Genomic DNA, 17145 nt, shown 5'->3' with positions numbered 1-17145 from the left:
GCTGATACACAGTAAAGGTGATATAATATTATTGTGCATGATTAATTGTCAAGTCGATAATAATATCAATTAGATAATTGCCGAGCGTAGCGAGGCTTCTTATCCGGTTCGCACAACAGAAAGGGGCGTGGTCCTACATGGCTCTCCATCGAGCTCTTGGTATGTGTGTGTGTGTGTGTGTGTGTGTGTGTGTGTGTGCGTGCGTGCGTGCGTGCGTGCGTGCGTGTGTGTGTGTGTGTGCGTGTACACACAAATCTCAAATCTCTCCTCCCCATGACCACGTTTCATGATAGGACCTACCTTAAAAAATTGTTTCTGTGTCCGACTACAGATAAGTCTAGGAACGATTCGTTTAATTAAGTGAACAAACGGCGACGAAAAAGCTTCATGAACTTCCGTCGCTGCATCCTTTTGTATTGTATCTAGGGATTGTGTGTACTTGACAACCAAGAAACACCTTCAGGAGTTAAATGCCACCTACAGTCAACTATTCACACGTCCCATACTACAATCAATCCTTTACTACACTGTGCTGCATCCAACACTGTTGATAGTCAATGTTTGCTGATATCAATTTCTATGTCAGTAAATACCATACCACTGTCGTTACAACGGAACTGAGTGCATACCTAAAATTTTAGATTGTACATTTCAATTGTCTTGATCACGATCGCAAAACGACGACTACCTATACCAGGCCTATATACGTAATCTAACCTACTAGGAAGTTTGCATGTTTACTTCCGCAACAGCTAGGGTTTCAACAAATACGTATTGTCTAGCTAGGACTCGGCGTTTCAGTAGACGGTCTGAAAACTAGTTATCAATTAATTATTGACATTCTGTAGCTCATCTACCTGGTAGGTGTACGCAATTTCTGACCAACTAACAATAAAACTCGAGAAGCTGTTGTAAATCAGCTAAGAAAAGAACATTTCAGGTCTATATAGTAGCCTAATGTCTCCATTTCCGTCTTGACAATCAAGTTAATTAACAAACTAAAACTAGTAAACACTTGTATTGCAGCAATTTTTATCTAGTGAACTTGTGTCATCCTGTCTAGCAACCACACAGCCTCCCTGGGGGCATCTCACCACACCTGTCTAGAGCCCGCTTCCTGTATGACAGATTTAGAAGGTTCATGCTTAGTTTAATAGTAGACAGACACAACATGATAAAGATACGCCGAAATTAAGCAAATAGAACATTATATGCATACATAAAAAAGTAGAACAACGACCCTGCATGCAGAGACGATAATCAATACTCTACTAGCCTAGACGCAGTCAACATATCAAGTACAATGAATGGTGCATTTTAGTCTTAGAGGTGACCCCAAGAAGTGCCAAAAATATCAATGGTTATAGAAGCCTGCTTACACTCTTATTTGCAATGCAAGAACAGTAGGCCACTCACCTCAATCAGCAGCTTAGCCCTCTAATTTAAAACTAATTAAGATCCCAGATTACCCGGGATACAACGTTATAAAGTGTGGGTGTAGCGTGCGTACGTGCGTGGGTGTGTTAGGTGCGTGTGCGTGTGTGCGTGCGTGCGTGTGTGTTATTTTGTTTTTAAGCTGTGTGTATTTAAAGTTTTAATTAACATTAATGTAAGATTAATAAATTAATATTCTTCTAAAGCCTCGTACTCAAATTGGCAATTAATAAACTGTGTTGTAAAGTCAGCTTTTCGTTAATTAAATTACAGTTAGTTACTAAACAGATGTATATTGGAAGAAAAACGTGTACACACAACTTGAAAACAGTACTAGTAGTGTAGTTGTTGATTAGCTAGAACCATGCGTGCTGATAGGATTGATGAGCTACATTCGTCTGCTAGATGTTCTACATCTGTCTGTTTTTGCGTCGTCAGAGATTAGCAATGTTCTCGTAGGAACGTTGGCGTTTAGTTGCATCCATTCCTACCTCTTCGTACTGTACAGCATCAGTCGATGATGGAGCCGTTCCTCCTCTAGCGTGTGATGATATAAAATTGTAAGCAGGATTTTCTCTCATTGTTGTCTCTTCGCTCTCTTTCTGACTAGATTCTACACCACGAGAGAAAATTAGTAATTGATAAAATTACACTGTAATTAACTTAACACATGAAGACACGTGGAAAAATTTAAAAACAATCACTCTAATCATAGTAAACTTAAGTCTATGCCGCAACTGTTATGTATTGTTCTAAGAATATATATATACGGGTGAATTAGTAAAGCTCACTTTGATGTTTTCTGTTTATCCATATCATAATAAGTATAACTCCAAATAGCAAGACGGATACAACCCATCCTGATACTGCAACACCCGTCAGATCTGAAGACTTTCTTCCACTTTCTTGTCCACCACCTGCTGTAGAAAAGTAGACAGTATACGATAAACGATTTGTTATTTCAATTCAGTTAGTCGAATCAATCAATATCTAGATACAGTCCGCGTCAAAACCATTGCCACATTTACGCTTGGAGGCGTGGCCATGGGTACTGTAGTGTGAGCAGAAACGCATCCGTTTCATGTCACCAACGTTTTCTAGATAGAAAGAGGACTATTGTGTATGTCCGTAGGTTTGCTAGACTTTTGGAAACTGACAAGTGTGCATTAATAGTTTGTGTCCTCCTTTCATTTATTGATAGCATTTCCCTCACTAGCGTAGCTCTACATAAAGGCGCATTCGGCTAGACGTGCGTTCAGTGTACGGCAACAGATCACAAGGCGTGAGCAAGTGCGACTACACCTGGATTGCGTCTTCCAGTTCATGAACGTTTTGAGACCTAGGAAGCATAAAACGCCACTTGCTGACCGCCCAGAAGTTTGTTATTTTGTGCAAAATCTGGTGAGCTATCTGGCCAATCCAGAAACCGTGGCACCCGGAGTCTCGTTTTCTAGCTTCACTAGCAGGGGAGTTTTAATTCTAAGGCATCGTGTAGCAATATTTGCGTCATGAAGTTTTCTTTTGCTAGTGGAAGAACTGCATGACGACAACTTCCTGCGCTGCAAGCTGATGTGCAAGTTTGTTTGCTGATTTGTTGCACCTTGTTGCGTCATGTTCACTAATTGAAGCTGTTTGATGGTTTTCATCTAGTTCTTTGGTCTTCAACGGAAAGCTCTGCGTTGAATTCCTTCACCAGTGTCCAGTCTTTGGAGAGTTCAATATACAGTAGAGTGAGAAACACGTAAAAGTTGGCAGATCCTAGAGATGGTTTTCTAGTACTGGAGCGGTATAATAACAGACTATCGCTGTGTTGTCTTTCATGACTCCTCTCCTGATGGAAAATTTCTCTACGCGGATGCACATACTATGGAATAGCGTTTGTGACTGTTTTTCAGCTGTTTGAGAAAAATTGGGGCGGTTTCTTAATAAATAGCAAAACTAGAAAACTTTGCGATAATAGTAAAAGTAAACCGGAAATGTGTCAATAATTTTTGACGCGGACTGCCTAGAGATAGCAAAGACCCGTTGGTGTCGTTGCTTTTGTTGCTGGCCTAGTTGCACTTTTACTTGCGTCCCCACTAGTCGCTGCACTCGTCACTTTTCCACTAGCGGGCTTTGCTGCACCTTTACAGTTAATTAATTGATTAACTAAACTTATAAAGACTAGAGCATAACCAGCAATGGCATACCTGATGAGGAAGGAGTGTTTGTATGATGGGATGGAGGTGATGCGGTTTGAGACGTTGGAAAAACGGTTGATGTCGTTGGTATAAGATCTGTTCGTTGAGAAGACGAGCTGGTGCGTGGTGTCGAAGTGGTAGGAAGGTTGAGAGTCGAAGAACTACTGGATAGAGACACGGATGACGCATTAGCTTGTGTGACGGTAACTGGAGCACTAGTAACTCTAGGAGACTTCGTTCCAGAAGTAGATTGCACATTATGAGATGCTAAACTCAAAACAACAATTTCTAGTAATGTATCGTCAATGCGTAGCGCAGACTTAGTCTCGCGTAGCCAGACCCCTTTCCGCCGCGTCATCCTTCCGGGCGAAATGGGGTCTGGTGAACAGCTTATGATGTCGCTGTGTGCCGCATAGCCAGAAATTGGATATCTAAAGACCGGATTTGGTGTCTTAAACGCTTCACTAAAGACCAGACTGGTATGCAAGCAGTGCAATCCTATCTCATTAGCTTCTCTTGTTTCGTAGAGAACAACTCGAAAACTACAGCTAGAGTCGTTGCTGTTTGTGAAATCTGCATGTCTACAGCAACAATTAATTAAACGCGGCCGCGGGAACGTTGACGTCGACAGGCTCTATAGGCTTCCATCTCCTACGCTATTAATCTGTCATGATCGACGTCGCACATAGCGTTTGTGAGGTTGTGTCACAACGGAGACTGAATGCGAACGTACTCGATGTAAAGCAATGCACAAAACACGTGAGATGATTACCCAAACACAGAAAGACGACTCATCTTGTTTCGATGACGTCAGCTCCAAGCCCTTCAATTCCAGTATCAGATCATATTGCTCACTCTGGACTGTCAGCGGTCGCTTTAGACGTCAAAACAGCAAACAGCATCGAGTACGTTCGCATCCATTCAGTGCGTCCGCATTCAGTCTTCGTTGTGACACAAGCGCACAACGCTAGACGTACGACGTCGAGCCTGCCGACGTCAACATTCCCGCGGCATCATTTAATTGCTGCTGTAGACATGCAGATTTCACAAACAGCAACGACTCGAGATGTAGTGTTCGAGTTGTTCTCTACTAAACAAGAGAAACTAATGAGCTAGGATTGCTCTGATTGCATACCAGCCTCGTCTTTAGTGAAGCGTTTAAGAAACCAAATCCAGTCTTTAGATAGCCGATTTCTGGCTACGCGGCACACAGCGACATCAAAGGCTGTTCACCAGACCCCATTTCGCCGGGGAGGACGCGCCGGCGGAAAGGGGTCTGGCTACGCAAGACTAGCGCAGACTAACTTGCATTCGTAAGTTGAGACGAATATGAGGAACTAGTTGACGTACTTGACGCTCGAGGAGCTGACTGTGATGTAGTCACGTAGTCAGTAGACTGTGGGATCGATGGAAATGTAGCTGCCGTTGTTGATGAGCGACTTGTAACTGAAACAGTTGGAACAACACCTAAAGTATACGCAATACTGACAATATAGCAACACAAACTCTACAGTCTACAGCAACATGGTACCGTTTACCTGATACTGTTGCGTAGAGTGATGATTGTTTGCTGCCATACTCATTTCTAGCGATACATTGATAGATTTCTGAACGAGGGGATGAAATTGTGTGCTGCACAGCATGATTGGCATTCGTCACGTTTTGTTTCAACAGCAACTGGACGTTGCGAGATAGTTGAATCAACATCGGAAAAGATCCTTTTGCTTGACACTTTACTGTAGTTGGGAGATGATTTAGGATGCAGGGAACAACAAGGTTGGTTGTGTTACAGATTTGTTCAGTGCGTGTGTCGTTTAGTTGAGATAGAGATAGAGTAACACGCGGTACACCTTAATTTACAACAACTAACAATATAACACACACTATTGTCACTGTGCACTATAAATAATTTATTTATAAGTATATAATTTGTAGAAATTGACTTACTGTATACAGTAACACTCCATGACACTTTTCTGGTTACAACGCCAAATGATGGAAATGTGGCGGTAGCAGTGCATTCATATTGTCCGTTGTCTTGTTCAGTCACGTTTTGTATGTGCAGAACACCATCAATGAGCAATGAAAATCTCATACCAACAACAATCACAGAACCATCTCTACTCCACGTGTATGAGCTGGTAATATGACTGGATATGCAGTAAAGGGTTGCATTACTGCCAACTTTAACAAAAATATTTTGATTTTGAATATAAGCCCTTGGAACCAATGATATAGTATCTAGAACGACAAATACCCATTACAACACACAAACGTAAACCCTTTATTTGTTATCTAATTATTCAACTAAAATCTAACCTTTAAAGGTAAACGTTACTCCTCTTTTAGGTGTTCCAATTGTACCGATGACACGTATTGTGCTTTCCTTTCTACATTTGTCAATGTTGTTTCTGATTTCACTGTATCTAATGCGAAGGACGGAGAAAACGACGAGTCGACCAGTCACAGATACGTCATGCCAAAATGGACAGCTTGTAGATGTACAACTGATAGTGACATTTTGACATTCAACTAACCAGAAAGGTCTGTTGTCCGATACTGGTAGTTGTAGGTAACCACTTTGAGCTACTGCAACTGTTGCTTGCGTGGAAAAAGCTCCGGCCGATGGAGAAACAAAGAAAATGAAACTATCTCCTAGTTTGTAAAAATATAACCATATTCATACATTTAGGAATGACGTAGTTACTCTATTAAATAATTGACAAACGTGTAATGTACCTCTAATATACGCGCTCTTGCTTCTGACTGCTACCGTCACGTTGTTGATCACACAATAATACAATCCTTCTAGTGATTCTCCGGTATCATGGGAATCTGTAGTTTGAACCACAAGACGATCTTTCGTTACGTTATAGAAAGGTAAACTTCCATCTTCTACGTTGACGTCATCTTTGTACCAAGTAGTGATTGTCGACTTATCTTGAGAGTTTGTCCTGCAGTAGAGAGTAGCAGTACGTAACTGATCGGGACCAACGTGTGTGGAGACTGTATCTGCTGGTTCTTCTCTGATTACAAGACCACTAACTGCAAAAACTTAAAATCAAAAATAGTTAATTCGATTTAAAGTTTTTAGAGTTTTTTACTACTGAGTTAATTAATTCATTAAGTAGTATTTGCACAATACAAGATTGTACAACAGGGTGCTGGTGGGGCCACATCAGCGGGGTTTCGAGTCAGACGATAGTGTCAGCAACAGGTTAGTCAAGTTAATAAATTATTTGCATCAAATTGTTACACATTTTTGTATAATTCAATCAATCAACAACAAAGACAATGACAGTTTGTAGATTCATTAAATTATTCAAAATAGTGAGCTTGCTTATTAATTAGAATCGGTTTCATTCAAGATTTGACAAAACAATTTTTGAGAAATTCCTTGTAGGAACTGCAGGTGGACGCAGTAGACTAATTAATTAAGTTAACATGCATCTATAACCACTGACACCGGCCAGTCCAATGTACGGTACTTGAGTAATTTGAGCCTCGAAAGTCCCGGCTTAGCGCTCATACTCGTTCGAGAAACCATGTAGTCAAACACGTAGCAAGAACATGTACGAACGTGTATGACCCTCAGGTAACATGCAGCCAAAAAAGGAGTTCCGCACACTCGAAACCTTTGAGATACTCTTTTCTAATAGATAGCCTAGCTAACTAGCTGTCTATTGCACACTTGCTGCAGTGGTATTGTACTAGAGTCTTCTTACCGTGTAAACAAAGATGAAGGAAGCTGGCGACTACTTCAAACAAGCGATCCTCTGTCTTCATAGCCCCAGGTCTAACTCACGTGAATTCAGGAGGCGTGGCTTTTGTGCATTTAGTTAATTTATATAATGGCTTAGTTACCTTCATAGTTGGTCATTGTAACAACGAAACGCGTGGCGGCTTTGTCACAAACAAGAACAAAACAGAGTATAGCCAGATCAGTAATTGATAAGTATAGGTTTCATTCAGTTAGTTGCAAATTTTGTTTCTCTTTATTAGTAGTATTGCATTTTCTCAGCTTGGTATAGCTGTTTATGGACAAGGAGACTTGCTATTGTGTGCGCCAACTCTAATTTAGTAAATTACTAGATACTACTGCATCGATCTAGTTGTTACTGTTGGAGTGTATATACATGTGTCTCTAGTGATTCTCGTTGACCTGTTTCTATTTATACACTCTATTTCGTCTGCACGTGATCGCGTTCGTCTCCATAATTTTGTTGCATCACAAGAGATCACGAAATTGACTTGTCCAATCAAGAGCTTGAGCGTTCAGATTAACTGTACGCAACATTGTAAAAACTCTATGAGTTAAACTAACGACGTAAAGTAAAGTATCAAAACTCGTAATCGTATTAACTCAATTAAATTTTTTAGCATTGATATCAGATAATCTGTTTTCAGACATTAGATGTAATAATATACCCTGTTCGTTATCTAACTATCTAGGTACGCGAGACTTTCCAAATTTATTAGGGCGTGACTCTTGACACGATTGTGTTTCTATTTCATCAGTATAAAGTTACTTTTGTAACGATCTCACGGTACCGCGGTTCTTGAATAAATAGATAGTTAGCGCGTATTTGACAAGTTTTCAATCTACTCAGCTGCAGCGCACGTTAGAACGTACAATACGCATTGCTCTAGATAAAGTCTTGACTGCAGCGGGCGCATTTTGCACTCACTAGAGGATGGCGAGCTCTCGCCACATCGCCCCACACGATATCTGCGCGCGCAGAATACACGGGTCCTATTACTCTATGCATCTTACACACTCCAGACAGCGCAGTTTGGACTCTAGGCATTCCCCATCTCAGACTCTTCCCAAATAAAACGTCATAATCTATTCGTGGAAAATGACGCCACTTCCGCAATGAAGACGCACCTTCCGTGACATACGGACGGACGGGCGCACGAACACGCGGCCCAGTGAGCCGGCTTAACTTAAAACCTCTGACTGCATCTTGCACTCTACTCTAGACCAGAGAAAGGCATACAGTGGCTAGGGAGCCCACGTCAATTGGTTAATTTAAACAAATAATCTTCGGCGCATCTTATTTCAGAACGTCAAAGTCTCGTTTCTGGCCGTCGGAGGCAGTCCAGGCGAAATCCAACTCGACCTGGGCGCCGCATTTCGCGACGATCGGAAACCGACGTCGTGTCGATCGGTGCGTTACAGATCTAGACATCCATCCATTGATCTAGACAGGCGGAAGCGTGGGTAGTCGTATTATAGTCTAGAATTGAATACACAAAAAGACACGCCTCCTGAATTCACGTGAGTTAGACCTGGGGCTATGAAGACAGAGGATCGCTTGATTGAAGTAGTCGCCAGCTTTCTTCATCTTTCTTTACACGGTAAGAAGACCCTAGTACAAAACCACTGTAGAAAACGTGATTAGACAGCTAATTAGTTAGGCTATCCACTAAAAAGGCGTATCTCAAACGTTTCGAGTGCGCGGAACTCATTTTTTGGCTGCGTGTTACCTGAGGGTCATACACGTTCGTACATGCTCTTGCTACGTGTTTGACTGCATGGTTACTCGAGCGAGTATAAGCGCTAGACCGAGACTCATATTACTCAAGTACCGGACATTAGAGATTGGGCGGTGTCAGTGATTAGCTTAGAGATGCATGCTAACTTACCGTCCACCTGCAGTTCCTACAAGGAATTTCCCAAAAATTGTTTTGGCAAATCTTGAATAAAACCGATTATAATTAATAAGCAAGCTCACTATTTTGAATAATTTAATGAATCTACAAACTGTAATTGTTTTTGTTGTTGATTGATTGAATTATACAAAAATGTGTAACAATTTGATGCAAAAAATTTATTAACTTGACTAACCTGTTGCTGACACTATTGTCAGACTCGAAACCCGGCTGATGTGGCCCCACCAGCACTCTGTTGTAACAATCTTGTATTGTGCAAATACTACTTAATGAATGAATTAACTCAGTAGTAAAAAACTCTCAAAACTTTAAATCGAATTAACTATTTTTGATTTAAAGTTTTTGCAGTTAGTGGTCTTGTAATCAGAGAAGAACCAGCAGATACAGTCACCACACACGTTGGTCCCGATCAGTTACGTACTGCTACTCTCTACTGCAGGACAAACTCTCAAGATAATTCGACAATCACTACTTGGTACAAAGATGACGTCAACGTAGAAGAGGGAAGTTTACCTTTCTATAACATAACGAAAGATCGTCTTGTGGTTCAAAATACAGATCCCCATGATACCGGAGAATTACTAGAAGGATTGTATTATTGTGTGATCAACAACGTGACGGTAGCAGTCAGAAGCAAGAGCGCGTATATTAGAGGTACATTACACGTTTGTCAATTATTTAATAGAGTAACTACGTCATTCCTAAATGTATGAATATAGTTTTATTTTTACAAACTAGGAGATAGTTTCATTTTCTTTGTTCCTCTATCCGGAGCTTTTTCCACGCAAGCAACAGTTGCAGTAGCTCAAAGTGGTTACCTACAACTACCAGTATCGGACAACAGACCTTTATGGTTAGTTATATGTGAAAGTGTCACTATCAGTTGTACATCTACAAGCTGTCCATTATGGCATGACGTATCTGTGACTGGTCGACTCGTCGTTTTCTCCGTCCTTCGCATTAGATACAGTGAAATCAGAAACAACATTGACAAATGTAGAAAGGAAAGCACAATACGTGTCATCGGTACAATTGGAACACCTCGAATGGAAGGAACGTTTACCTATAAAGGTTAGATTTTAGTTGAATAATTAGATAACAAATAGAGGTTTACATCTGTGTGTTGTAATGCATGTTTGTCGTTCTAGATACTATATCATTGGTTCCAAGGGCTTATATTCAAAATCAAAATATTTTTGTTAAAGTTGGCAGCAATGCAACCCTTTACTGCATATCCAGTCATATTACCAGCTCATACACGTGGAAAAGAGATGGTTCTGTGATTGTTGTTGGTATGAGATTTTCATTGCTCATTGATGGTGTGCTGCACATACAAAACGTGACTGAACAAGACAGCGGTCAATATGAATGCACTGCTACCGCAACATTTCCATCATTTGGCGTTGTAACCAGAAAAGTGTCATGGAGTGTTACTGTATACAGTAAGTCAATTCTACAAATTATCTACTTCTACATTTGTCCTACACAGTGACAATATTATTGTACATGTATTGTCTAATTGATGTAAAGGTTTACCGCGTGTTACTCTATCTCTATCTCAACTAAACGACACACGCATTGAACAAATTTGCAACACAACCAACCTTGTTGTTCCCTGCATCTTAAATCATCTTCCAACTACAGTAAAGTGTCAAGCAAGAGGATCTTTTCCGATGTTGATTCAACTATTTTGCAACGCCCAGTTGCTGTTAAAGCAAGACGTGACGAATGCCAATCATGCTGTGCAGCACACAATTTCATCCCCTCGTTCAGGAATCTATCAATGTATCGCTAGAAATGAGTATGGCAGCAAACAATCATTACTCTACGCAACAGTATCAGGTAAACGGTACCATGTTGTTGTACATTGTAGTTTGTGTTGCTATTGTCAGTATATTGCGTATACTTTAGGTGTTGTTCCGACTGTTTCTACTACAAGTCGTTCACCAACAACGGCAGCTACATCTCCATCGATGCCACAATCTACTGCATCGGACTACGTGACTACTACATCTCTACCTCACACATTAGTGACAAAGTCATCAAATCATTATTCTAGTTCATCAACGTCACAGCATCTGTCCACAAGTTGGAAGTCGCCGATTGTAAATTGCAAAAATGCAAATTAGATGATTGCCAATTTTTTAGATTCTATCGATATTTCATCAAATAGCAGGATCTCTATTGTCTCCACCAGATCTACTCTTACTTCTTCTCGTACTGCAAGTCTCTATACTATCTCTAAGCTAGACTGTAATGAATGCATCATTTATTTATTATTATATTTTGTTGTAGCTTTACATCCAGACACAACAGAGTCGTCAACAAGCAAGCAAGCAGCGAATGCAAGTTAGTAGACACTGCGCTACGCATTGACGTTATATTACTAGAAATTCTTGTTTTGAGTTTAGCATCTCATAATGTGCAATCTACTTCTGGAACGAAGTCTCCTAGAGTTACTAGTGCTCCAGTAACCATCACGCAAGCTAATGCGTCATCCGTGTCTCTATCCAGTAGTTCTTCGACTCTCAACCTTCCTACCACTTCGACACCACGCACCAGCTCGTCTTCTCAACGATCAGATCTTATACCAACGACATCAACCGTTTTGCCAACGTCTCAAACCGCATCACCTCCATCCCATCATACAAACACTCCTTCCTCATTAGGTATGCCATTGGTGGCTATGTTCTAGTCTTTCTAAATTTATTTAATCAATTTTAATTAACTGTAAAGGTGCAACAAAGACCGCTATTGGAAAAGTGATGTCTCCTAGAGTTACTAGTGCTCCAGTTACCGTCACACAAGCTAATGCGTCATCTGTGACTCTATCCAGTAGTTCTTCGACTCTCAACCTTCCTACCACTTCGACACCACGCACCAGCTCGTCTTTTCAACGATCAGATCTTATACCAACGACATCAACCGTTTTGCCAACGTCTCAAACCGCATCACCTCCATCCCATCATACAAACACTCCTTCCTCATCAGGTATGCCATTGCTGGTTATGCTCTAGTCTTTATAAGTTTAGTTAACCAATTAATTAATTAACTGTAAAGGTGCAACAAAGCCCCCTATTGGAAAAGTGACGAGTGCAGCGACTAGTGGAGACGCAAGTAAAAGTACAACTAGGCCGGCAACAAAAGCAACGACACCAACGCGTAAGTATAGTAATTTATAAATTTATCTAGTTCCTAATGTGAGTATCTACTAGCTGCAAAAGAGTCTGACGGTCTACCAATTGCAGTAGTTGCTGGTGGAGCTGCAGGTGGAGTCGTCGTTTTGCTTGTCATTCTAGTCATTATCATCGTCACTTGCTATCGACGTAAACAAAGTCAACCAAAATTTAAACGTTTGCCTATGCCAGTGATTTTAGTATGTAGATAATTATGCTTAGGTTTTGCACTCGATGAAGATAAGCAACGGTCTCCAGTAGCAAGTGCTACCACAATCGACAATCCCACCTACTGGACAGAAACAACAAATAGAGAAAGACTGAAACAAAGTCATGTTGACAGCAGTGGACAAACAGCTTCATCCTCCTCATACAAAAATATTAACAAACCGACGGCTATTGTTTCACCCTTGCAACACCCTACTGCGACCGGAGACGACGGTTTAACAAAAGAAGATCAGTATGATGTGTTGGACCGAAAAATGGATGATGAAGTGATTGTTACAAAACATGACAGTCTAGACGAACGTTACTCAACGCTAGAAAACAGCAAATACAGTGTGTGTGACCGAAAGACGGATGAAATTCCTGTTACAAGAGGAGGCGTTCCATTAGAGGGTTACTCTGTAGTTATGCGAATGTCGGACAAGAGGCAGAAGAATGATGATAGCAGTCGTTCAGATGGTCACTATAAGGAAGCAGTGATAAGTGGTTATGATATTATTATGTACACACACACACACACTCGTGATAAAAATCGAAAAAATAGTATGTTTTATTTTTAGGAGCTTACGAACGCGTTGGCAGTCTAAACAATCCTTCATCAAACGTTCGAACACAAAGCGATCTCGAAGAAGATACCCCGTATGCGGTACCGGACAAACCGAAACAAGCAGCAACTGCGCTTTTGTCTGCGTCTTTTACGGATGGCAGGCACCCTGAAGTTGGAACAAAAGAAAAACAACTATCAATGTTCACACCAGTTGACGTCAAAAAGCCAAACCAGCTCACACAACGTTTGTCTACAACATCTGCAAGTGAACCATATGAAGAAGTCGTGCAGTCAGATAGCAATATAGAAGAAAACCCTTACTCTCTACCAAATGAGCACAAAGGTAAGAGTCGTAACAATACCGTGTCACCAAAAACTGAGTATTCCTACGCCAAGCCTGATTCCAAACGAGCAACGACGGTCGAGAGTGACCGCTTAGTGATAGGAGAGGTCACGACAACAAAACAAGACGATGAAGAAATGCCACAAGGAAATAGTGGAAATCCCTACGCTGCACCAGATGAAGTAAAGCCCAAGAACGCCAGAAGCGTTACAGTCCCAAGTGAGTACTTCTATGCGAGGCCCAACGTCAAGAGAGAAATGGAGATATCAGGTGACCGTTTGGCGACTGGAGCAGCAGCAATGACGGCACAACAAGACGACACAGGCAGCAAACCAAATGACGAGAACGATGATAATCTGTATGCTCTAACAGATGAGAACAAAACGAGGACGACTCACAATTCTTCTCCATCACTACCTCTACCAAATGCACAAGATTCTCGCACCCAACCAGAACAACACGATCAGTCTAGCGCAGACAGATCTGCTGGTAAAAGTGATTCATCTGTCTCTTCCAGCCATTTCACTGCAGTAAAAGACACGTACGCTGTTGCCAATAAACAATCTAAGAAGAAACAGTCGACCGTGTCACACATGTCAGTTGGTGACAGTGAATACGCTGTTGTCAACATACAAGCAAAACAGAAACAGTCGACTGTCTCACATATGTCGGTTGGTGACAGTGAATACGCTGTTGCCAACATACAAGCCAAGAAAAACCAATCAACAGTCTCACATATGTCAGTTGGTGACAGTGAATATGCTGTATCGAGCAAGCTACCATCGGGAAGTCCAAAATCAAACCGAAAACCTGCAGGCGCATCCAAACCAAAGCATTACCAGACGGAAGGGAGCGAATATGCTGTATCCGCAAAGTCTCAATCTTTGCCTCGCGATGCGATGAATGCAACTGCTTCATCGGTTCAAAAGAAAGGAGTAAGAGAAAACTAATATTGCATGCTAGGTTGTGCAGGATGCTGAATTTATTTACTGTAATTTGCTTTGGCTAGAAGTCTGACGTGAAGTATACAGACGTGGAGATTCTACCGTCGGAAACGAAGCGACACGTGACGTCTGAAGAAAACGTTGAGTACGCCACTATTGACCATATTAAGCATTGAAACATTTATAGTTAATACATTGACATAAATGCAGCTCTTCTTGCACTCTGGTGCAATAATTTCTCTAAATTCTCGCTTTTTGTATCGTATATTGCTTTGTTTATCGTATATATGTTGCTGTTGTCTGTTTATATACAATCGTTATTAATCATTGTATTACAATCATTTAATAAATTCATATTGTAGCTGTTGTATTCACTAGTTCGAATGATCACTAAGCAACTAGCAGAAAGAAACGTATACTCAGAAAAGTCATACACACACACACACACACACACACACACACACACACACACACACACACACACTCACACACACACACACACACACACACACACACACACACACACACACACACACACACTTACACTCACACTCGAGTAGTGTTGTGACTACGTACATTGTAGTGTCAAAATGCTACAGAAACTTTCGCAACATTTGATTCATCCTGGTTCAACTGCAGATAAGACAACATGCTCCTCTACCTAGACTCTAGTAACAGCAAACAGAAAAATATCTCACAGTTTACCAGATTAATGATGCTTATACAGAAATTAAATTGTTACAATATTGATTTTATAGTTTTGTAATGGAAACCAATGAATGTTTTAATTCCATTGCACCAAGATAGGTTTCCACAGTCAATCTCTCTTGGATATATACATACACAAAACACTAATTAAAATACAACACAAGACTAAAATAGATATGTCCATACAGACACACCCTACAACATTCATTTGTTGGACAATTTCAATTTCAGGCCAGAAATGACAACATGCGTGCACGCTTCCGTACGCCGTAGCTACACCTATTCCCGCAATTTGTAACATCCGGGCGAATTCACATCCACTGTTGCGTAACTGACTGACAGTCGTGTCCTTCTACCTTCCAACCAGAAGAAATGCTTAGAATGGATGTACACTTTATCTTACTGCCAATGGTCTTCTCAGTATCTACACACAAGTGGAACAGTGAGTTCAAGACGTCTCGATCTGCTCTCTTACCAGATAAATCTAGTTTACAGTCTGTGCACGTATATCTAGTCATTCGGATATCGACGATTAATTATTAATGTAGCCTAGATTGTGATTTGCAGCCACTCAACGGTCACAGCCTTTTACATTATGTCAGGCTTCTGTACTACCGTATAGTCTTTGGCTTGATCTGGTTGTTTACTTTAGCTGGGCGTCGTCAGTTAAACGAGATTCGATTACAACGTACTTCCAGTGGACTACTAATACACACCAGCGATTCCTTAATTAATTAATTAATATCAATAGAGATTTAATTTTAGAAACAATTAATTAACACGATTGTCTTTGTTTAAGATTGTTTGATGCATCTTGTCTTATATACGTGTAACCTGTTACTATCTGAGGCGCTATACGCTAGCGTACAGTACACTATGCAGGCTGGTCACATGACGTACGACCGACCGACTCGACGACTCGCTTCGCCTCCCGCATAACACGTGACCAAACAAATAATTAAAATTATTTATTAAATTCAAGCTTTACCGGTTTGTCACTTAAAATCACAAAATTATAAAGAAGTTAATTATCTGTATAATTAATTAATTAATTGCGTGTCGAGTAGTATTTATTGTATTTATAGATCTGACTACCGCGTCACCCACCACAACGTCGTCGGTGTCGTCCACTTCTACTGCAACTGTTTCTCGTGATGGTGATGGGATGTCGAGTGGGATGCTCTACGTTTCGACCGAATCTGTGTCTTCACGTTTGGCTACTTCAAGATCATTCACAAGACCGTCGGGTGCATTCACAAATGAAATAAATACTTCAGTTCTACGTGTCAACACAACAGACAGAAACGTATCGTTGGTATTGCCTTCATTGCTGCAGAACGAATTGATGACAAACGTACTGACATCGAGTGCCACCTCCAATGTGACTGATCAAGGTCGAGGTGTGTTGTAGGTTTTGGAGGTTGGTTGTTATACACGTGGTAATATTTCTGTTGCAGTTATGAGTGACGGTCTAGCTGTAGAAAGTGTCCTTGGTTTGTCTGTGGGAGGAGGCATTGTTGTCTTACTGTTGGCGATCTTGGTTGTTGTGTTATGTAACAAACAAAAACGTTCATCCAGTAGGAACAATTAATGTGGTTGTTATAATTATTGGTCGTGATTGAGTGGTGGTTTAGAATGTGAGGCAAGCAATATATCAGTGAAAAGTAATGTGACGGTGTATAACAATACAACTGACAATGAACCTGGTATCGTGAATAGTCGTTTGCTAGTTGAAGAACGACGAGAAAGCAATTTGTATGAAACCGTCGACAAGCCGGCTCTTCTGGTTTGCTCTGCTAATTGGGATTCATCGACTAGACGAGACGACAGTGCAAGAGGTGAGACCGACGACGTGCAGAACGATATGAGGGAAGAAATGCTAGCAAGTTATGAGTCTGAGACAAATCAATAT

The 17145-nt window shown here is 40.9% G+C and overlaps 3 protein-coding genes across 4 annotated transcripts; 2 read left to right on the top strand and 1 right to left on the bottom strand.

Annotated features, from left to right (window-relative positions):
* Positions 1–1715: 1715 nt before the first annotated feature.
* LOC134188629 (peroxidasin homolog) lies at positions 1716–9856 on the bottom strand. Its single transcript, XM_062656796.1, has 12 exons — positions 9804–9856; positions 9466–9522; positions 6354–6640; positions 6152–6269; positions 5934–6106; positions 5562–5855; positions 5153–5464; positions 4920–5081; positions 3624–3881; positions 3457–3558; positions 2226–2351; positions 1716–2047 (listed from the first exon to the last, which is right to left on the bottom strand). The coding sequence occupies exons 1-12, from the start codon at positions 9854–9856 to the stop codon at positions 1869–1871; spliced, it is 2121 nt and encodes a 706-aa protein (XP_062512780.1). The 3' UTR covers positions 1716–1868.
* A 435-nt stretch (positions 9857–10291) lies between these two features.
* On the top strand, positions 10292–10852 carry LOC134188772 (peroxidasin homolog). The gene is made up of 2 exons (XM_062656965.1): positions 10292–10361; positions 10439–10852. Exons 1-2 carry the CDS (start codon positions 10337–10339, stop codon positions 10780–10782), a joined length of 369 nt encoding a protein of 122 aa, XP_062512949.1. The 5' UTR covers positions 10292–10336; the 3' UTR covers positions 10783–10852.
* LOC134188771 (mucin-2-like) lies at positions 10844–14902 on the top strand. 2 transcript variants are annotated; one of them, XM_062656964.1, is made up of 9 exons: positions 10844–11132; positions 11202–11639; positions 11702–11959; positions 12027–12281; positions 12351–12452; positions 12506–12616; positions 12689–13177; positions 13252–14516; positions 14591–14902. In XM_062656964.1, the coding sequence occupies exons 2-9, from the start codon at positions 11420–11422 to the stop codon at positions 14699–14701; spliced, it is 2811 nt and encodes a 936-aa protein (XP_062512948.1). In that variant the 5' UTR covers positions 10844–11132; positions 11202–11419; the 3' UTR covers positions 14702–14902. The 2 variants fall into 2 exon arrangements, with proteins under 2 accessions (XP_062512948.1, XP_062512947.1); XM_062656963.1 differs by having other exon boundaries at positions 12506–12625.
* The last annotated feature ends 2243 nt before the right edge of the window (positions 14903–17145 follow it).

This window comes from Corticium candelabrum, chromosome 13 (genome assembly GCF_963422355.1).
Source record: "Corticium candelabrum chromosome 13, ooCorCand1.1, whole genome shotgun sequence".
Taxonomy (NCBI): Eukaryota; Metazoa; Porifera; class Homoscleromorpha; order Homosclerophorida; family Plakinidae; genus Corticium; species Corticium candelabrum.
This window is presented reverse-complemented; position numbering and strand designations above follow the sequence as displayed.